This window comes from Myxine glutinosa, chromosome 7 (genome assembly GCF_964187855.1).
Source record: "Myxine glutinosa chromosome 7, kmMyxGlut1.1, whole genome shotgun sequence".
NCBI classification, from domain to species: domain Eukaryota; kingdom Metazoa; phylum Chordata; class Myxini; order Myxiniformes; family Myxinidae; genus Myxine; species Myxine glutinosa.
In genome coordinates, this window is record NC_136267.1 from 146,954,524 (window position 1) to 146,977,638 (window position 23,115).

Sequence of the window (23,115 nt, forward strand, 5' to 3'; positions counted from 1 at the left end):
CGCCTCTCTTCACTTAAATTTCTTGTTTCCTCACCCTGATTCAGTAGAAGTTTGGGCGTTTTGTAAAACTTAACTCCTGGCCTAACGCCTGGCCTGTTTGAACAACGAAATACGCCGCAAATTGGCATGACTGGTCGTGAACAAAAACTATTTAATGTGAATCCGCTGACGACGTTGTTCGAGAAGGTATCAAAATGGCCGAGGTGTCCCAGGGTGCCCTGCGCGCGTGCTCCAATGACGTCACAAGAAAACAAAGAATTTGCAAACGTAAGGTGTGCACGCGCAATTTAGTTCCTCCGATCGCCAGGAAAATTAAATCAAAATTACAGCAACACATGACTGGATAATCGAAGCCACAGAAATCGATTCTTGAACCTCAACGTGCGAAAACGTCACAGGCATAATGAACGTTTCGGGCTCAAGGAAACAATCCGCAGTGTATCCAAGACATTCCCGAGCTTCCCATTCCGGTTAAATCCAGGACAAAATTGAGATTTTTCATGCCAAGTTAATGCTGGCAGGAATCCAAGGCAATCGATATGTACAGCGAAGGGCATAATGAACGCCATTTTGGCAGATTGCAAGCAATAAACAGTCTTCAGCACTGAACGTGAAAAAAAAGAAGAAAAACTTTTCTTTCTTTTTTTAATCAAAAAATCCACTGCGGGCAAAATTCCAAAATTGCTGTTATGTAGCAACTAATTAACAAATCCAAATTTTACGATGGAACAACTCGAAACGCTTCTTCTCCTCCCCCGTCACCCCTCTGAGGACGAGGCAATTTATCCACGGCCATTAATTACCTGGCAATGCAAACATTCCGAATAGGAAATGCGGAAACCATTCGGGTCGTTTTACAAAAGTACGAGTAATGGATCATGACAGGTACGCGCAATATACCTTTTTGTGACCCGCTTAAAAGATCGCACTTGTTAAAGCTCTACGACACGATTTAAGGAATTTAATTTACGTTTCACTCGCCATTGCCGTGAACATTCATTACAAAATACGCGCGGCCGTGCCGATTACAGCCGAAGGCTTTGCTCTGAAGCCGAATACATTTGCGTGACCGTTGACCAATGGACTTGGGGACACGAGTCATCGAGCTTGAGGTGTGCCAAATGGAGGATTAAAGGACTATCCCCAAATGATGCCCCCACCTTCTGTCCACTGCCCTTTTCCAGCCGCTCGATCATCTCCTCAAATTGTAGGTCTGTCACCTCCATGCGCTTCCGTAGCTTGTTCACAAACACCTCGTCTTCCAGGTCCATATTGTATTCTGGCAATTCTGCCTCCAGGCTGAGAGCTGAGCAGGATCAGACAGAACAAGTAGAAGAGAAAGGAGTCAAATGTTAGGAGGGAGAGGGAGAGCGGTCGGAGTCGGACGTATCGGACGAACGAACAACTAAGCCTCGACGTGAACCAAACGAGCAACCAGCAGCATGATACACAAATTCACTTCCTACTATCCATAAATGGCTGTCTGTTGCCAAGCAACCCTCTCAAGGGAATCCTTTCAAAAGCATCCTCATTTGCTCACAGTAAACCTCTTTTTCATAATCTCCAAGTTCAGTCTTCCTGCAAAGGCAGGAACAGACCAGACAGACAGACAGACAGACAGTTCGTGCCAGACAGTATTTTAAACGAGAAAACGATTACCACAATCAATTTGTGGCCTACTGCTTTGCTTTCTTGGCACAAGGACAAGTTTGGATATCCAACAGAATGCAACGCCTGTAGGGATCAGCCGAGCAGATGGACCTTACGCTGGATGCGAATGTAAGACTTGGGACGCTTGAAGTCTCCAGTGTAGACCTGGTCATAGTACGGAACATTGCTCTGGGTCTCGGGCACAGGGATGACCATGTGTTCTGGTTTCTCTCCATACACCTGCTGAGCTGAGATAGCACGCTGCAGATGGTGTTCCTGACGGGCAACAGGGGAAGGCAAGAGTAATAATATGAGCAATTCCGATGGAACACGATCCCATTAGCAGTGTGAAACATTCACACATCACTCGGAAATCATGACAGCAAGCTCCGCATGCGATTATACCCTCTCGGTACACCGGGCTAGTGGGCCATTACGATTTGCTGCCGATTTATTTTCCAAGTTTTTGCACGCCTCCACAAATCACAATTAAAGGCCACCCAATTTGAATCGACATTAAACAGCTTTTGCTTGTTTTCCAATGTCGATCGGAATCGGGTGCCATGCCGTGTGGCAAGTGGAGACTAATCCATCAGCGGAAACGTAACAGTTCATTTGATGGCTATCTCCGAGGCGTCATTCCGATGGCGATGACGCTATCTCCGAGGGCCTTTCACTTACTCACAGCAGGCAGGTTGGTGGTCTTTCCGTCTTCTACCGACTCCTCTCCGGCCTTGCCCCCCCAGCTCTCTCTGGGCTGTGTCCCCCAAATATTCCTACAGGTCGCACAAGATCTGCCTGCAACCCTCTTATGGTTAAACTGCCGAAATCAAGACTCTCTGCTCACCTTCACTCCTTCATTCCTCTTTTCTCCCGCCTCTGGAACAAACTCCCTCACTCTCTTCAATCCCACTCCTCCCTCCAGGTCTTTAAAACAGCTGTTCACCACCATCTCTCATCTTCCCCAATCCAAAACCTTGATCTTTTCTACCCCCGCTAATTTCACCCCAAATCCACTTTTTTGAGGTGCCGACTTCTTTCCTGGAATTCCTTGGTGTCCTTGCGTTTTACACCTATCCTGCCTCCCCCCAGGCCCTCTCCCTCCCACACATCTCCCGATGTCCCTGCTCTCAAATGTTGTGTTTGTGTGCTTCCTCCCCTTCTCTCCCCATCTTGTCGACCGCTCCCCTTTTTATATACTTTGTTTGCTTGTTTGCTTGATTGATAAATGTTAGCTCTTTCACGAGCCTCGACTCTGTATTAAAAAAAAAAAAAAAAAAATGGCATCCAAATCAACCCGACAACACAACATTGCTTCCGTTGCTATTCCGCAACAATCATATTTGGTTCGATGCCAGCACACAGGCACTGCACACGTTCATGGTAATCGAGCGTGGAAAGCCGTAGTACAACATAAAAGCATTAGAGCTTGCACATCAACCTGTCAGCCAGAAACACTATAATAAGTATCAACGGTAAATAACCACCTTTAGAGGCCATTTTTCCCCGCAAGGCGGGGGTTGGCCTTTTTCGGGAACCGTGGTTGTTGTTGTTTTTTGGTCCCCTTTTTGAAGCAATGTTTTACGGCCGGATGCCCTTCCTGACGCCAACCCTTTTTGCCGCCTTTTAACGACAACCAGGGAATTACCAGTGAACTGGTACTCAATTAGCCGACCTCGGAAGGATGACAGGCTGAGTCAACCCCCCTGGCGTTAATTCAGCGATCGACGGGGATTCGAACCCAGGATCCTAGGATCCTAAGCCGGCACCCTAGCCGCTAGCCCAACAACAGGGAACAGGGATATCAACGGTAAATGCGAGTGAAAAACCGACCACGCCGACAGACTGAGCCGTCCACCAAAGTACTCAGCGCTGACGATTCAGCACTGAGATCTATCCATTGCCTGCTGGTGTAAAAGCAAGCTGCTAGCTAATGTGTCCCCGGTGAGCCGCTTTAAAGACGTATCAAGATCATTCTTGGTAATACTTTTGGGATAGAGGAGAAAATCCCAGAGGAAGTGTTTAACATCTTGCTGAAAGACATCATTCAAAGGATCATAACTCATTTCAATGGCATACACGTTTTAGTGGCAAGCACATGTAATTATAGTGTAAAGAGAACAAAAATGACTGTCGTATAAAAATACGCAATTTAGTGTCTGTCTGTCTGAATGTCTGTGGCTTATGCGTTCAGTCGTTACTTCTCAAGCAAACTTTCCAGGGTGAACTAAGGCTCATAAGTCAAAGGTTATAGCTGCTTCGTTTGCCACCCCTTACCCGTCCCCCCTCTTCCCCGAGTGAGGAGGGTTCTCAGGGTGGGGCCAACACAGTTGAGTGACACTTCCGAACCTTCAATTGTATCACGAGTAAGGCCTACACACTACTTTTGCACCCGCTGAGCCTATGTTGCCTTAGACTAGACTGTAAAAAAATCACGAGGAATTCCCATGTTTCATTGCCTTTTTCTGCCTTGGAAAAAACGCCAAGTTAAGATGCATATGAATGGCAGCTCAAGCGTATTTCCACATTATCCTGGTGTTTAATCCAAGGTCGCTTCCAATAGGAAAAGCAATAACAACAATAATGATGATAGCATATAATATTACCATTATTGCCAAATAATTATCGTAATAATAATCACCAATGACTAGAAAGAGCAATCAAACATCACAGACCTTCTCCATGACGTTTGTGTGCTATTATAGTACGTATTTTATAGACGTACTCGCATTCCAACTATATTACTTTATAAAGAGGTAATTGGTTGAAAAAGGATGTGTGGCCAAACAGACAGACACAGACAAACAAACGGAAGCAAATGCAATACCCTCTCCTGTAACAAGGATAATAATAAGGAATACTAGAGCGAGGTCGATGCCGCACCATCGCAAATCTCCACGCTTCTCACCTAAAGCAAAGTTTAACTAGAACAGTACAGTTTACAATTTTTATTCCACCGATAGGCCTAGATCTGCTTCCAGACCTGAACCAAAATCAAACCGGCTTGTTCTTGTCACCTCGCCAACTTATCCACCTAGTTTTGTCACAACTCATCCACAACATTTTGAAATATTGTGCTATATAATCGCTTTTGTACCCATCTGGCAATGGTGAAGAATCCCTTTAAAAAAAAAAAAAAAAAAAAAATGGTGAAGAATCCCTTGAAAAAATAAAAATTATCGTATCCGGATCTGGAGTCGGATCGTCACAAAAATTGAATCAATTCGTCCTCGTCACACACACAATCTGTCCACCAAGTTTCATCCAAATCCATCCATAACTTTGCTGAGATATCCTGGTCACAGACAGACAGAAAAACAGAGGTGAAAACATAACCTCTGTCCACTTTAGGTGGCGGAGGTAAAGATGGCAAAAAATTCCACCAGGAATAACCCAACATCAAATTTTGAGTTGAATTTTTGTTCCTGTTTTGACCGCTGTGACCCTAAGTCCCCACCCCTTGGTGCATGAACCGGGGGTCAAATCCAAAAATCGTCACATATTTCATGCATCTCCCAATATTGATTGCACATACAAACTTTCATTATAAAATGTTTTAAAATGTGCCCATAATTGCACTTTTCGGTATTTGACCTTTTGACCCTGACACGGGGGATTGGGAGGGGGTGGCAAACGTGGCACCTGCTCTTGCACCTTCATGCCATGTGGTGATCATAACTCCCAAGTTTGGTGACTTTTAGCCCAACCATTTAGGAAGAGATAGCATGACGGATGGACAGACAGACAAAAAGACAGGACAGACAAACAGACAGAGCTATTTATAAAATCTCCCTGTATTTTTTCAAAAAGTGTGGAGATAAAAAATAACATTTCCAAAGTGTCAATTTAAAATACCATTTTCACGAATTACATTTCAATATTTGATAATGCTCAACAATATGCCAAGTAAACCCAAACAATGGAAATTCGGAGCGGAATACTGAAAAAAAACAATCTTAAACTATTTTAAATTCCAGATGATAATGGCATATAATTTTTTTTTCTCAAAAGTAACAAACAGTATAGTACCAAACATGTGACAAGATAAATAAATTTATTGGGGAAAAAATACAGAGATTTGAGCAAAAAGTGTGCAGATCATACAGGAATAAAGTTTGATTTTGACACCGACACTATATTTCATAAATATCATGCTGGGAACCAGAAGTGCCCAGAGTGGAACAAACGCAGGCTCGAAATAATGAGCTGAACAGGGATTCATTCATGTAACACATGCGCATTAAACTGCTCCCGGGTTACAAAGGCCCCAGTATTGCTGCATGTCTCGTCTCCATTTTGTTTTATACGGGGTATAAGGCGGAAAAGCTGTCACACACAAACCACAGGCCCAGATGCAAACAGAGACACCAAACGAGACATGACCTGACTTTTTAACAGGAGGCAAAAACAGCCATAGACTTCGGAGGAATCAACTTCCCAGAGTACTCTGGGTGCAGGCGCCATCTTGTGATGCTGCCGGCACTTTTCCTCTCCCCCACTAAGCGGAGACATTAAGGAGATTCTTTCTTCCATCCCTCTTCACGTGGGATGCCATCGTGGTGAATCATACCTCTGTTTGATCGCACATCAACAAATCATACCATACATCATAATCATACATCAACAGAAATTATATTCCCCTCCCAGGCTGCTCCCCAGAAAGAGGCGTGTGTTTCTTACAATAATGAAAACGAAAATGGTTGACAATGATCATGGTACATAATGTGGAATAGCAATAACAACAACAATAATGAAAATGGTACAAAATGATAACTGAATGAATGAAATGAATGATTGTTTTAAGGCCATTTTCCCCGCTAGAGCGGGGGTTAGCCTTGCGGGCCCCATGACAATCATGGTTCCCTGTTTGAGGCAAATGTTTTTTTATGGCCGGATGCCCTTCCTGACGCCAACCCTTGGTCACGCTCTTACGATGCGCAAAGATACGGTGTACCTATTCTAAACCGGGGTACACACTGTGATCATTCATCCCAACAAGCTGGTACTCAATTAGCCGACCTCGGAAGGATGACAGGCTGAGTCAACCCCCCTGGCGTTAATTCAGCGATCGACCGGGATTCGAACCCAGGATCCTAGGATCCCAAGCCGGCACCCTAACCGCTAAGCCAACACCAGGCCAACACCACCAATGATAATTATGATAATGTAAATGTACTGATAATGATAATGGTAGATAATGGCAACGACTGTCTTGTTGTTTGTTCAGGCCTTAACGTTTTTATGATTTGAGCTTTTGTCATCAACTTTTCAACAAACCCTGATGAGAATATGGAGAAGACGAATTGATAATTGGGTCAAAATGTCAAAGGATAAAGTCACAGTCAGTATAATTATGGGCCTTATCAGCCTGGCCTCAGCACGTCGAATGTGAGACGGGCAGTTTTCTTTTTTAATGTCTTCCGTGTTCTTTATTCATTTACCATCGAGCTTCAGTGTGTCTGTCCAGGCCATAACATTTTTACCAATTGAGCTTTTTTGTCATTAAATCTTCAAAAAAACCTTTATTATAAGAAGATGGAGAATACAAATGAATAAAATGTACCATTTTTTAAAACCGTTTTCGGCCAGTTTAGTTTGAGTACGAAGAGGACGCGGACTTTGCTTTTGCTTTCGAGTTAAGATTCGTTTCCAATTTGTCTGTATTTGGCATTGTGCATAATAACTTTTCATCAAAATTGAGTTTCGCTTTGGGTGTACAAATTGGTGCAGCAGGCAGAGAGAAGATTCCGGCTAACCGCAAATGAATGAGAAACGGGCCACAACCCAAAGAGCTAAAACCGAACCAGCAAATTAAGACAACACAGATGGAGAAAAGAAAGAAAAGGAGAAAGAAAGAAACAAAGAAAGGCAAAATTCAAAGACATGTCATGACTACACGTGGGTACAGCCCACCTGGATAAAGGTAGTAATAGAATATCATCTCTTTCCCTATACAGGGACAGGCACACACACTTAGGCACCGAGTTGATCCCCGAGTGCCAACGACGCTCTTAAGATTCAAAAAGTATTACTTTCTTGTCAAGTTATCATCCTCTGATACAATTTGTTTTGCCTGATGCAAATATCGCCCCCCTGGAGGCTCTTTCAAATTAGGCCAGAAATTAGACTTGCCCAAGGCATGTGTAAACAAACGGAAGCGAACCTGAAATGCCAACGCTTGTAATGCACAACACAGGTAGCTGTTTAATTTATGTGGAATAAACAATTAAAGCAGGCACCGGTCCGATATCGGGGTTAGTAGGGCCATATACCCCATCCTCCCTTCTTCCGATGCCCAGCTATGTTTGTAAAAGGTGAAAAGTTTCCATTTTGTTACTTTCAAAGCCCTCGACTTGGCTACCAACAATTCTGCTAACAATGCATTCGGGTCTTTTCATGAGCAGCGACTCCATGCCAAGCTGTTCTGTTTTGTTCGAAATAAAACAGAACTAATTGATTGGCAACTGTTAAATAAATTAAAAATAACATTCCTTCTCACTATGGGGCTTTTTATTTAAGTTTTCTTTTGCTTTTGTCAAATTTTGTTTTGTAATACGACCTAAGCCACAATTCCTATAGCCACTGAAAGCCAATGGGCCATAAATGGGGATCACCATGACGCTCAGGTGTGGTGTGCAATTAAGAGACTTGATTGGTGGCAAATGAGCCAACAAAAATGTTTGTGCCAGAAAATAAATATGTATTAGAAAACGATGTGAAGGTTTTGTGAATCTCCCAACCCCTCCCACTCCACCCCCTCCCCCCCCACCCCCCTCCAAAAAAAAGGCCGCAAAGCAGCCTGCAATTCGCTGGTAGGATAACCTACAGCTATGCATACTCATCCCTCGGCTGTCTAGCCTGGGTTTGAATCTCAACCCAGGTGTAAACTGCCACCATGGTGTTTTGCATACAAGGTGAGGCATCGATGTGTGCGCAATCCCTCTGATGGACATTAAGCTGGGCATCTCGTCTGCTGGCATTAGTTGGCGGATGTCAAAAATCCCAAGGTGCTCTTTGCTCTCGCCCACCTGAACAATTTCCAAATTCCAACCCCAACCTACAGGTGGCACTGCATCCGCAGCATGCCACAACCCTGCATGAACCAATATAAACCTGCAATCACATACTGCATATGAACAAACAAATGAACGAAGCAGCCTGCGAGTGCGGAGGGAGGGGATGGGGTATCTCCTCGATCCATCTTTTTGAAATGAGTGGAAAAAGCGTTTTATTGACCAACAGAACTTGCTCGCTAGGGTGAGAACTTATCATCGGGTCAGCAATCTAAACTGACTAATACGAAACCTTCCAATGAGCTCGTACTTATTCTCCCACTCATCTTCCAGCCTTCCTTTCAATTTGAGACGCTTTTATTAAAAGACCCAAAAGGGTTCTGCATCAATTGAAATAGGTTACTGTTTACTGTTCGATTCTATTTCTATTGGAAAAGTGAATTAATGTTATCAAATAGGAACTACATTCCGCTCTAATTTGGGGGGGGGGGGGGGGGGTGGAGGGTGGCGGCAGAGTGAGGACGGTAACCAAATTGAAATGCTTGCGAATCTTCAGCCTCATACTTCATCTAAATATTCTCCAATTTATATCTATGAAGGAGTTTGTAAAGCATAACTTAGGTAGGCCACAACACCACACTATAACCACAATTGATTTGTTTGGAGAACTAACAGCTTCTACAAGTGATTGACTAGAAGCATCATTGTTACTTTCGGGAGAATACAATCCCCCAAAAAAACTAGGGGTTCCAGGGAACTTGAACTCAACTGGTCTATATCAATATGGTTAGAATATGCATAATAATAGAACCACAAACTATATATAGTTTATATGTGCTAAAAAATATATGACAAAAATTGATTTTTCAATATGGCCGCCCTGCCGCGCCCATTTTTGGGCGTGCAACGCCCAAATGCAATCCCAAACTAGTTTATGTCTTAAAGTTGCTGCATAACAAGTTTCATCAAATTCGATCAATATTTGTGACTTTTAGAGCGTAGACGTCGAATTGTTTACAGACGACAGACAGACAGACAGACGACGGACACTGGGTGTCAACAAAAACTCAGCTGGACATAGTCCAGTTGAGTTTAAAAAACAATGCCAAGTAAAAATTGATGATCCATTCCCGAGATACTTAAGTTTTCCCGAAATTCAATAGTTCCTTCCTGAAGACCCCTTCAGGACATCAGTGTGGGTTTCAGGAACGCATTCAAAAGTAGTATTCCAAAAAACCCAGCCTCGAGTAGGTGGGCCTCAGGAAACGGTGGTTTCGTCTTGGGCATGCATGGCGGTAGCCAGGAATAGGATTCAAAATTTTACATTTTGTTGATAAAGACTCTTTTGTTGAGCAAGATAGGGGGAAAAAACGTGATTATAAAATGATTTATTGGCCCAAAACAACATTTGCTTTCAGTTAGAATAGTGCACCTCTCGCACGAGAATTAAGGCTCTGCATTCATTATGTCATATTCTCTTCTTCCCAACGAACCACTCAGCCTAGTCTGAAACTAGACTCCCCTGCAAGAGCAGCTTAAATTACACAGAGGAAGAATAAAACAAGCTGAGAAAAATCTGAAATCTCGTCTGGGTGTGGAAAGTGAACCCGGCTTGGTAACTATTTTTATATACAGTACTGTACAGTACACATTTCCAACGATGCCCAAACCTTATGATTTGTGAAACAAAGTTGTTGGTTAACCTCAACCAGAGACGTTTTCATAACATTCTCATTTTAACAGCGTTATTATTTCAGGGAAGTCAGGGAGGAACAGGAAGAAATTTCCATGGCGTATTTCCATGGTTCATCACCCGAAAGCGGCAATGTGCAACAGCGACATTGAATTTGTGCAATGGTGACGACGACTCAACGGCAGGGCAATCTCGAGACGTTTTGGAGCACAACTCCAGGATCACTGCTCACCTCCACTCATTTGATCCTCATTTTTCCTGCCTGTGGAATCAACTTCCACATCCTCGTCAACCTCACTCTTCCCACCAGGTCTTCAAGACAGCTGTTGATGGCCATCTCAGATCGTCCCCAATCCAAAACCATGATCTTTTCTACCCTTGTTAACCCCAAACAAATTCCTGCTCCTTACAATTCTCCAGTTTTCCCACCTTGGGGTTTCCTTCCGTTTCATCTTGTCTATCCCATGCGTCCTCTGCATTCAACGTATTCATTTGCATCCTGTTTTTGTCTGTTAGGTCCTGATCCATTCACTGTACTAGCTCTTCCACAAGCCTCGACTATCTTACTACAATTCACCAAATGTCCGTCCGTCTGTCTGTCTGTCTGTCTGTCTGTCTGTCTGTCTGTCTGTCTGTCTGTCTCTGTCTGTCCGTCCGTCCGTCCGTCCGTCCGTCCGTTCGTTCGTTCGTTCGAAGGTATCGCAAAAACGGCTGAACCGATCACAACGATATTTTGGGTGGGTAATCCTAGGATCTCCTGGAGTAAAATGGGGTACATTGTTTTCCAATTTCAGCTTTGGCCTCCAGCATTTTCAGGTTTGGACTCCCGCATAACGTTATTTTCCCGGGTGCTGCACAAACGGCTGCACCGATCGGAATCGGTGACCTCGGACAAAGACCTTTTATAAGGACATGGGTTGAATCCCTGCTTGAGAGAATGCCAACCCCCTCCCCGCCATCACAGTCGTCTCTCCAACTCACAATCCCACGAGATATGCGGAAAGGACGACCCAAAACCAATTATATTCTTTTTGATTCGTATATAAACATCATTAAAAGTAAATAATGACCTTGGCCAAAGTTCAAACGACGTGAGTTTAATGTCTACATGAGAGAATTACACATAGCTATTTGGGCGGTTTATACGCTAACAGATCGCTGTCTCCATCGATCTTGCCAAGGCCGTAACACCTATCGGCTCAAAATCCTTTTAACTGTTGACTTGGTAGTTTTTACAATGAAGGAAACATTAACAATGTTGTTAAGAGTTTATTTTGTAATTAATTTGCGATTCGAGTTATGTTGTTTGGAATGAAAAAAAGAGATATCGAGTTCAAGTAAATGACGACATGCCGTGATGGTTTCTACTTTCTAAATGTGAACTTCGCGGATCGCCATATGCAGATTCGCCACGGACCCACGATCGATGTTTCTATACGTGAACGTACCCGTTTGTTTGCAAACGGGTACGTTTTTCATGGAAGTCCTTCATGAACTTGCTGTCCATGTCTGACGTGCAACTGAGGGTGCTGCAGGAATGTGGAATTTATTGGTTTCATGCTTTAGCATTCGCCGTATCTGCATTGCCTGTTTGCTTCTGGCCACCCATCCGTGCGTAGTACGGGTATCTCACCAGTGTATACATTTTTTTTTTTTTTTAACTCAACTCAAGCGGCTGCCAGGAAATGTTAAAAACCATGGATCACCACCCAGAAGCGACAGTCACAATAATTTTGACACGTTCACATTCAGAGCAATGTCCAAAGGTCACAATTAGAAAGTTTCTCGTTATTCACATTCAAAAATATTTTTGGGTTTAAACATGCATTGGTGCTTCAAATTTCATATCATTACTCATAGATACCGGTGGACAAGAATTTCCAACTGCCAACCGAGCAGAGGCAGACATAGGGTAGTAAACATCCGGCTCTGTAATAAAGAGGTAGAGCAAAGATCAGATGGAGATGACGTTTAAACATTTACTGGAGAACAAGTCAATGGCCTCAAATGTCATTGAATAGATGCGTTGGTGTAATGGTTAGAACATCTGGTTCGAGTCTGGGAGGTTGACGGTTTGAACCCCGGCCGAATCGCACCAAAGGCCTAAAAAGGGTACGTGCTGTTTCCTTCTTTGATATTGAGCATTTAAAATATAAAGGGCATGGCCAATCCCCCTAGGTTACTATCCATGAGATTCCTCCTTAGGAAATGCCTGACTGAATGGAGTGAGAAAAGCGGTGCCATTGCTGTGACGGCACTGGTACCCAGAGTGCCCTGGGAAATGACGGCACTTCCCCAATGCTCAGTGGCTCTGTTTGTGTGTCCTGTGTTTTGTCTCATGTATTATATAGAAAAGTAAAGTATTGTGAATACAACTTCAGAGAACAGGAGAGAGATGGCAGGTTAGGCTCATCGGATAAAACAGACGCTGGCCATGCCATCCCTGTCAGTGACATTTTGACCTGAGAATGCAGACGACGTTGAAGTAGGCACTAACGATCATTACAATTCATTGTCTTGGCAAATTTAATGTAAGATTAATTTTGTAAGCAAACTGTTCTAGCAATAGCATCAAAAACTAGTCTTACTCTTGAGGGCTAGTGGTGGGCCGCAAAGGTGGAATGGTAACAGGATGAATGGAATCAACAAAATGTTGATCGAGGCCTGCTAACCACCATGAGGTTCCGTGCTCTCTTTGTCGGAGGGAGGGAGGGTCGAGGGGTTATTTTGCTCAACGAAGACTTAACACCCAAAACATCAGCTTCTCCTTGCTTACCACGGCGGTTAGCATGCCTCGATCAATATCCTGTTGATTCCATCCATTGCTCCAGCAATAACTGCGGTATATTTCCAATCTCCCCCATGAGCTTTAATCGGGTATTTTACATTGGTGCTCTTTAAGGTAGAGGGAAAAGAGAAGGTCCAGTGTATGCAAAGTGCACAAAAGTTGAGATTTAGCTCAGAGAGGAGCTCGTACATGGTGTACGTAGGGTGAGGACAGAAGACAACACCATTAGTAAAAGATATTACAAAGTGAATATGTGAATACCACATTACAGAGCTCATATGTGAATACCACATAGGTGAGACCAACCAAAAGTGTTTGAAAAGAATGACATTACTGAGATGTTAAAATTGGTGCATGTTGGGAAAACAGGCCTACGACCTAGGGACAAAGCTGCATTCATGGGAAGCAATATAATTTCAAATGACTGATGGTGGGGTGCCAATTTGCCCGATATCTAGACGGGTGGGCGTTTATCATAGGCACTTGTTATTTAACTATTATCATTATTCAATACCTTCAACATAGCAGTTTAATGTGCTGGCAGACGTTCACGAGACACCCACGAGTTACATTTTTCAAAACATTCCTTAACACTGCATCAGTTCAGTTGTACACGCTCCAAACACTGACTCACTTCTGTCCTGGTAATGACTTTAAACAAGATGTACATTGCTAGAGATAGGAGAAAAACTTTTCTACCTTGTCCATGTCCAAGTCACAGAAAAGCTTGCACATTGTCATTTAAAAGTACACCGATATCGCAGTGTTCTGATTCAACATTGAACCTTGAAACAGCACCAAAATCAATAAACAAAAAAACGTCAGTCATTTATAGCATGACACCTGCAAAATCCTTAAAACAAATTTGACTTTAATAAAATAATTGGTTTAATTCAACCAGCAACGGTCTTCCGCCCTATGGGCGGGGCTTCAATTGGGAGGCCCAAACGAAAAGGCAAAATATCGGACATTGAAGGCTTTTTCTTTTCTTTTTTACTTTAAACATTTGATAAATGTTCGCTCTTTCACGAGCCTCGATCTTGTATACAAAAAAAAAAAAAACAAAAAAAAAAAAAAAAAACGATTTATGTGCATCCGTTAAATCATATCACACACAAATCATCAAAATCTAAACAGTATTTGTAGAATTTCAATAAAAGCCACATCACTGTTCATATCGGTAAATATTATTCCATAGTGTTTGGAAAAACTGGAAAATTTGGAAAAACAATATAGCCTATTTTACTCAAGGGGGTCCCAGGATTACCCACCCCAAATTTTGTTGCGATCGGTTCAGCCGTTTTTGCGGTACCTGGGAACAGACGGACAGACGGACATTTGGTGAATTATAGGAAGATGACCAAATGTGCAAATCCTCTTCAAATTTCAAGTCAATCGAGTGAAAATTAAGGACTTTAGAAATCTCACCTTAGTTGTTGACCATTGGCCTATGTTGACCTTTTGACATATGTTGACCTCAAAAATAATTGGTGGTTTAATTCAATGACGAAATGTGCAAATCCTCTTCAAATTTAAAGTCAATCAAATGAAAATTGAGGATTTTAGAAATTGTACCTTAGTTGTTGACCTTTGGCCTATGTATACCTTTAGGCCTATGCTGACCTCAAATATAATTGGTGGTTGAATTCATTTGGCCGATATGCAAATAATATTCAAATTTCGAGTAGATCAGATGAAAATTGAGGATTTTAGCAATTTTAAAAGGTTGTTGACCTTTGGCCATGTTGATCTTTTGGCCTACGATTACCTCAAAAATAGTTGGTGGTTGAATTCAGTTAGCTGATATGAAAATCCTATTCAAATTTCAAGTCAATCGGATGAAAATTGAGGTTTTTAGATATTTGTCAGAAAGGGATTGTCCTGATGAACCAGCCAGGTGTCTTGTTACGTGGCATTCCCATTCAATGGCAGGGCGCTCCCTGTGCATTTATGCAGGAGGGGTCCAAACACGAAGGCAAATCCACCACCTCCTGCGTGATTGATGTGACCGTTTACCCGGTGTGCCAAGCATTTTGGGCAAACCCAAAATGCTAACCCTAACCCACAGGGGTGTGTGTCCTGCCTGGAAACCATGTTTCGCACCCTGGTGTTGGCTTAATGGTTAGGGTGCTGGCTTGGGATCGTGGGATCTTCGGTTTGAATCCCGGTCGATCATTGAATCAACGCCATGGGCGTTGACTCAGCATGTCATCCTTCCGAGGACGGCAAATTGAGTACCAGCTCACTGGAAATTGGGGTAATGCATCAGCGGCACAAACGCACTTCAGGAGAAATTATGCAACCAGCAGCCACAGGCTGCATACGAAAAACAAACAAACCATGTTTTTTAAATTAACAATTACAGTCACGTGAAAAAGTAAGTACACCCCATGTAAAGTTTTGACTTTTTCAACATATTTCAACATACAGCTATTTGATCTTCATTTCAACAATATTGAAAGATAAAGGTGATATAATATAACAAATATCATGAAACCTTTACATTTTGTAGTCCATTGTATAATTATTTAAATAAACATAAATGCAAATTTCGCATGTGGAAAAAGTAAGTACACCCCTACATTTATCACGACTTCAAATACCTAAAATTAGAATCAGGTGCACCACCTCAGGTGCAAATGATTGGAACATCGTTAGAGAGGATCTTGGAGGAACCTGTCTTATTTAAACCTCAGACATTTAGCTTGGTTTGCTCTTTGTTGTTGAAGTGTGCGGCGTCACCATGCCTAGATCAAAAGAGCTCTGTGAGGCCTTCAGAAAGAAGGTTATAGATACCTACGAGTCTGGGAAGGGATTTAAAAAGATCTCCAAACAATTTGAAATCAATCATTCGACTGTCCGGAAGATCATCTACAAGTGGAGAAGATTCCAAACAACTGCCAACTTGTTCAGGCCAGGCCGCCCCAGCAAGTTCAGCCCGAGAGCAGACTGCAAGATGCTGAAAGAAGTCTCTAAGAACCTCAGAATGTCATCAAGGGACAAACAGGTAGCTCTTGCCACTGTTGATGTCAAAGTGCACGAGTCTACCATTAGAAAGAGGCTGCACAAATTTGATCGACATGGGAGGTGTCCCAGGACGAAACCTTTGCTGTCCAGAAAGAACATCAGGGCAAGACTAAAGTTTGCCAATGAACACCTAGGCAAAGACCAGCACTTCTGGAACAATGTGCTCTGGACAGATGAGTCAAAGATAGAGCTATTTGGCCACAGTACCAGAAGACATGTTTGGCAAAAATCAAAGACAGCATTTGACCACAAGAACCTGATACTGTGGCGGACACGAAAGCCCACTGGCGTGGTGACATCATTCCGCGCACCAAGTGGGCGGCGGCCATGCCCGAGGGGTAGGCGTGGCCTGAGGATATACACGGGGCGCGCAGCCCGGTGCGCGCTAGTGTTACAGTGAGCTCCTGAAATAAAGACGCTTATAAGTTACCGCTTGTCCGCTTCCTTCTTGCTCGCAAGCAGCGCGCGTAACGCCGCGCTTTACTGGTGACCTCGACGTTGGATCTGCCAGAGCGATCCTTCCACACACGACGACATGGCCGACAACGCAATGTCGATTAAACTTCCCGAATTTTTGGAGGCCCAGGCCGAAGTCTGGCTCGTCCAAGCTGAAGCCCAATTTCAGCTTCGGCACCTCACCGGCGACGACACGCGCTACTGCCACGTCGTCGCCTCCCTCGGGCCCGGCACGGCCGCTCGAGTTGTGTCCGTCCTTCGCCACCCACCGGACGGCCACAAGTACGAGGCACTCAAGCGGCTACTCCTAGCCACGTTCGGCCTCACGGACGACGCACGGGCCGACCGCCTCCTGGATCTCTCCGAGCTCGGCGACACGCGCCCGTCGGTCCGAATGGACCATATGCTGTCACTGTTGGGCGACGAAGCCCCCGGTTCTCTATTCCGGGTGCTTTTCCGTCGCCAACCTCCAGCGCAGGTTCGCCTCGCGTTGGCCAGGACCGTGCTAACGGATCCCCGAGCATTGGCCGCCGAGGCGGACAGGTACTTCGCGGCTTCGGACACACGGGCGAGAGTCGGTACGGCCGTCACGGCCCTCGAGGCTGATGCTGCTGATGATGCTGATCCACAGCATCAGCTTACACAGCATACGCAGCATGCTGATACGCCCCTCGTGACCGCCGCCACGCCCCGCCCACCGCCGCGGTGAAAACCGCCACCGCGGGGAAAACCGCCAACTCCACCGGCCTGGCGGAGTCAGCCGCACCCCTCCAGCTCCACCACCTGGTGCTGGTTCCACGCCAAGTTCGGCCACGAGGCTCGGCAATGTCATCCGCCATGCTCCTTCAACAGGTCGGGAAACGCCCGGGCCGGCGCTCAATAGTGGCGATGAGCGCCGGCCGTTCGAGCAGCCTGCTGTTCATAACGGACACCTTATCCGGGCGCCGTTACCTGTGCGACACGGGAGCGCAGGTGAGTGTCGTTCCCGCCGGTACGTCAGACAAGCACGCCGCGGGCGGGGGCCCCGCGCTGCTTGCCGCGAACGGGACGCCCATCCGTACGTACGGAAAACGCTGCCTCTCTCTGCGGTTCGGAGGGCAGGTTTTCCGATGGACGTTCGTCACCGCCGACATGCCCATGGCACTGCTTGGCGCGGACTTCCTGTGCGCTAATGGGCTCCTGGTCGACGTAAAGCGCAGACGTCTTGTCCAGGCCGAGACGTTCAGCTCGCTCGCTTGTGCGCTGCCCAGCTCGTCGAGCAGCTTGCCAAGCGGCTTACCGAACGGTTCGGTTCCGGCCACGTTGATCTGTACGCTTCCGGCAGCGGACGCATTCACCCGCCTCTTCGCCGGCTTCCCGGCCCTCACGCGGCCCACCTTCTCGGCAGGGGCCATCAAGCACGGGGTGGCCCATCACATCCCCACCGTCGGGCCACCGGTCTACGCCCGGGCACGCCGCCTCGAGCCGACGAAGCTGGCGGTGGCCAAAGCGGCGTTCGCTACCCTGGAGCGACTCGGCATCGTTCGGCGCTCGGAGAGTGCTTGGGCGTCACCGCTGCACATCGTGCCGAAGCCCGGCGGGGGATGGCGACCGTGCGGGGACTATCGCCGTCTCAATGACGCCACCACTCCCGACCGCTACCCTGTCCCCCACATTCAGGACTTTTCCGCCCGTTTGGCGGGCATGTCCTTCTTCTCAAAGGTGGACCTCATACGCGGCTACCATCAGGTCCCTGTCAGGCCGGAGGACGTCCCGAAGACGACGGTCATCACGCCATTCGGACTCTTCGAGTTCCTGCGGATGCCCTTCGGTCTGAAGAATGCGGCTCAGGCGTTCCAGCGACTGATGGACAGCGTCCTGCGCGATTTGGATTTTGTCTACGTCTACCTGGACGATATCCTCGTCGCCAGCGCGTCCCGCGAAGAGCACCTACGCCACCTCCGCACGCTCTTCGAACGCCTGGGCCAGCATGGCCCGATTGTGAACCCCGCAAAGTGCCGGTTCGGCGTCGCCGTAATCGATTTTCTGGGGCACCGTGTCACCAGGCACGGAGCCGTCCCCCTGCCGGCCAAGGTGGAGGCGGTGAAGGGGTTTCCGCGCCCCCGCACGATCAGAGGGCTGCAGGAGTTCCTGGGCATGGTGAACTTTTACCATCGGTTCCTGCCCCGTATCGCCCAGCTCCTGCGCCCCCTGCACGAAGCTCTCCGAGGTAAGCCGGGCAAACACGACGTTACCTGGACCGAGCAGATGGACACGGCGTTCACGGGCGCGAAGCTCGCCTTGGCTAACGCCACCATGCTCGCGCACCCGGCGCCCGATGCACCGATCGCCCTCACCACCGACGCCTCAGACTACGCGGTGGGCGCGGTGTACGAGCAATGGGTGCGTGGAGCTTGGCAACCGCTGGCGTTCTTTAGCCGGCAGCTTCACCCGCCCGAACGCCGTTACAGTACCTTCGACCGCGAGTTGCTCGGGCTTCACTTGGCGGTCAGGCACTTCCGCCATCTGCTCGAGGGCCGTGCGTTCACGGCCTTCGTCGACCACAAGCCGCTGATCTTCGCGATGGGCAAGGTCACCGAGCCGTGGTCGGCCTGGCAGCAGCGTCACCTCTCGGCCGTGTCCGAGTACACGACGGACATCCAGCACGTCGCGGGGAAGGACAACCCGGTGGCGGATTGCCTTTCCCGGGCCGTCGCCCACGCAGTCCACCTCGGCATCGACTATGCCCGGATGGCAGCGGACCAGGCCGCTGACCCCGACGTCCAGGCTTTGCGGACCGCCGTCACGGGCCTCCGCGTCACCGAGGTGCCGTTCAACGGCGTGGGCGCGGCCCTCTTGTGCGACGTCTCCCTCGGGCGGCCTCGCCCCATCGTGCCCGCGGGCTGGCAGCGCCAGGTGTTTGACGCCATCCACGGCCTGTCCCACCCGGGCGCGAGGGCCTCCCAAAGGTTGATCGCCGACAAGTTCGTCTGGCATGGCCTCCGGAAGGCCGTCCGCGGCTGGGCCAGGACGTGCCTCGCGTGCCAGCGTGCGAAGGTGCACCGGCACACCCAGGCCCCGTTGGCCCCGTTCACGGTGCCGGAACGCCGGTTTGACCACGTCCACGTGGACCTGGTGGGACCTCTGCCCCCCTCGCGGGGTTTCACCCACGTCCTCACCATGGTGGACCGCACCACCCGGTGGCCGGAGGCCGTGCCCTTGGCGTCGACGATGGCGGCGGACGTCGCGCAGGCTTTCATCGCCACCTGGGTCGCCCGGTTCGGCGCCCCCTCAGACATCTCGTCCGACCGCGGCCCCCAGTTCACCTCGGAGCTCTGGGGGGCGGTCGCGCAGGGGCTCGGGGTCCGGCTGCACCGAACCACGGCCTACCACCCCCAGGCTAACGGCCTGTGTGAGCGATTTCACCGCTCATTGAAGGCCGCGCTCCGGGCCACCCTCCGCGACGGCGGCTGGGTCGACAGGCTCCCCTGGGTCCTGCTGGGCCTCCGGACGGCGCCCAAGGAGGACCTGCGCGCATCCGCGGCGGAGTTGGTCGTCGGGCAACCGCTGCGGGTGCCGGGCGAGTTCCTCCCCGACTCCACGGCACCATGGTCCGCGGCACAGCAGCGCTCCGCTCTGCAAGAGACCGCCCAGAGGTTCGCCCCGGTGCCAACGGCATGCCACGGGCACCCGACGCACGTCGCCCCGGAGCTTCGCATGGCGGAGTACGTCTTCGTCCGCCACGATGCCCACCGGACACCACTGCGGCCCCCGTACGACGGGCCTTTCCGCGTGCTGGAGACCGGGGCGAAGCACTTCACCCTGGACATCGGCGGTACTCCTGACCGCGTTTCTGTAGACCGCCTCAAGCCGGCCCACCTCGACGTGGACCATCCACCGCCAGTGGCGCGACCCCCGCGTCGGGGCCGCCCTCCTGCGGGCGGACCCCCGGCACCGCCCAGCCCCGCCGCCACGCCGCCCCCCGGTCCTGCACCCATCCCAGGGGCATCCCACCTGGCATCCCTGCACCCCGGACGCCGCCGATCGCCAGGGGGCGCTTCGGCCGGGTCATCCGTTTGCCCCGCAAACTGGCCCTCCAGGTGCGCGGGAATTCTGGGGGGGCGCGTGTGGCGGACACGAAAGCCCACTGGCGTGGTGACATCATTCCGCGCACCAAGTGGGCGGCGGCCACGCCCGAGGGGTAGGCGTGGCCTGAGGATATACACGGGGCGCGCAGCCCGGAGTGCGCTAGTGTTACAGTGAGCTCCGGAAATAAAGACGCTTATAAGTTACCGCTTGTCCGCTTCCTTCTTGCTCGCAAGCAGCGCGCGTAACGCCACGCTTTAATACCAAATGTAAAGCAAGGTGGTGGAAATATTATGGTTTGGGGCAGCTTTGCTGCATCAGGGCCTGGGCAGCTCACCATCATAGAATCCACGATGAATTCTTCATTGTACCAGAGGGTGCTTGAGAATAATATGAGGCCATCTGTCGAAAAGTTGAAGCTCAACCGAAGGTGGACCCTGCAACATGACAATTACCCTAAACATACCAGTAAATCTACCAAGGAATGGCTGAAAAGAAAGAAATGGAGGGTTCTGGAATGGCCAAGTCAAAGCCCGGATCTAAATCCCATCGAGATGTTGTGGGGGGGATTTGAAACATGCTGTGCATGCACGAAACCCCTCAAACATCGCACAGCTGAAAGAATTCTGCATGGAGTGGGCAAAAATTTCTCCCAGTCGATGTCAGAGACTGGTAGAGAGTTATAAGTGCACATCGGATTTTTATGTGAAAAAAAGAAAAAATATTTTTTCACATAAAACGGCTTTTTTTGTGTGCAAAAAAATTATTTTGCTATTTTTGGAGAAAAAAAAAATTTCGCCCTTTTTCGGGAAAAATAAAATAAAATGCCCTTTTTGGTCGAAAATGTCTGGCAACGCTAAAAAAAAGTAGGGAATTTTTCGAAATTTTTAACTGCAATCGATCTCAAAAACAAAACGTTGCGTCGACTTGCGTGCGTTGCGTCCCCAGCGTGTACAGCAGTGAGGCGGTGTACTACAGTGAGAGAGTGTACACAAAGTGTGAACAAGTCTCTTATCAAGATGAGTGTTGCTCTTCATGACAAGTGGCTGAAGGAATTCAACGCTGGCGGCGATGGGGCCACCTTCAAGTACGTGTCGAGTGACACGGCTTTCTGTCGAGCTTGTGAAAAGACTTTCCGGGCGAAGCAGAAGTCTGAGCTGGCCCAACATGTCCGAGGAGACCGCCACAAGAGCAACTTGGCCTTGAAGAAGAAGAGGACGGTCACGCAAGCCACCATGGAGGACTTTGGTGGCGGAAAGAGGCACAAGTGCGACGTCGTGGCTCAGGAGCTGTGCCAGGCCATGCTGGCCGCTGGCATCCCATGGTCGAAATTGGAAAACCCTGCCCTCCGGTCGTTCCTGGAGAAGCACATCACTCTCCAGATCCCCGATGAAAGCTGGATTCGAAAGCACTACCTCGACAAGTGCTACGACGAGGCCTTGGCGGGGATCCGTGCCGACCTCGGACAGCAGCCCATCTGGCTGTCCGTCGACGAGACGACCGATTCGGCAGGTCGATATGTGGCCAACATCATCGCGGGACGCTTGTCCAAGGAGGGGTACCTTCGTCCCCACCTCGTCCAGTGCATGTTTCTGGAGAAGACCAACTCCGGGGAGATCGTGCGCGCAGTCAATGACACGCTGCGCTATCTTTGGCCTGATTTCAAGCCGGAGTGCCTCAAGGTCCTCGTCAGCGACGCCGCGGCCTATATGATCAAGGCCGGCCATGCCCTGAAGGAACTCTTCCCGGACTTGCTGCATGTGACTTGCGTTGCCCACGCGCTCCACCGTGTCTGCGAGACAGTCTGAGAAATGTTCAAGGACGTCAACGACCTGATTGCCACGACGAAGAAGGTGTTCGTCAAAGCCCCGTCACGTGTTGTGCTTTGGAAGGAGCAGCAGCCCAATCTTTCTCTCCCCCCAGAGCCCATTCTGACTCGGTGGGGGACGTGGATCGACGCCGCGGTGTTTTACGCCGAGCACTTCGAGGCCGTCAAGGACATTGTGGACCAGCTGAACGATGACGACGCGATGGCAATCCGGAGTGCCAAGGACCTGTTCGGAAAGGCGGACATCAAGCTCAGTTTGGTCTTCTTAAATGCCCACGTGTCGTTCATCCCGAAGATCCTGAAGCAGCTGGAGGACGCCGGCATGGAGCTGGCCAAGGCCTTCCAGCTCCTTGATCAGGCCAAGGAGGAGCTCAAAAAGATCCGAGGCTGCCGTAAGGAGATCCTGCTCACCAAGTTCAAGGCGGTGCTGCAGCGCAATCCCGACATTGGTGTGCTGAGGACAGTGGCTTTGATCCTGGATGGAGATCAGCACGGATCTGAGGTTGGTGTGCCGACTGGAGTCAAGCTTGCCGACATCCCCCTCTTGAGGTACTGCCCCATCGTCAGCGTCGACGTGGAAAGGTCCTTCTCCGTC

General features: G+C 48.5%; 1 protein-coding gene across 3 annotated transcripts in view; it reads right to left on the reverse strand.

The window, feature by feature from the left end:
- Window positions 1-23,115, reverse strand: part of LOC137415611 (enhancer of polycomb homolog 1) — a 102,049-nt gene that overhangs the window by 47,241 nt on the left and 31,693 nt on the right. For 2 of the 3 annotated variants that reach the window (XR_010982108.2, XM_068101216.2), the window contains exons 2-3: window positions 1,767-1,926; window positions 1,161-1,306 (exon numbers count right to left, since the gene is read on the reverse strand). Coding sequence is in view for 2 of the 3 variants with exons in the window: in XM_068101216.2 (XP_067957317.2) it covers window positions 1,161-1,306; window positions 1,767-1,926 (306 nt within the window). In the remaining variant the exon portion in view is untranslated. Of the gene's footprint in view, window positions 1-1,160; window positions 1,307-1,761; window positions 1,927-23,115 lie in introns of all 3 variants that reach the window. The other variant, XM_078782389.1, reaches the window with a different exon arrangement.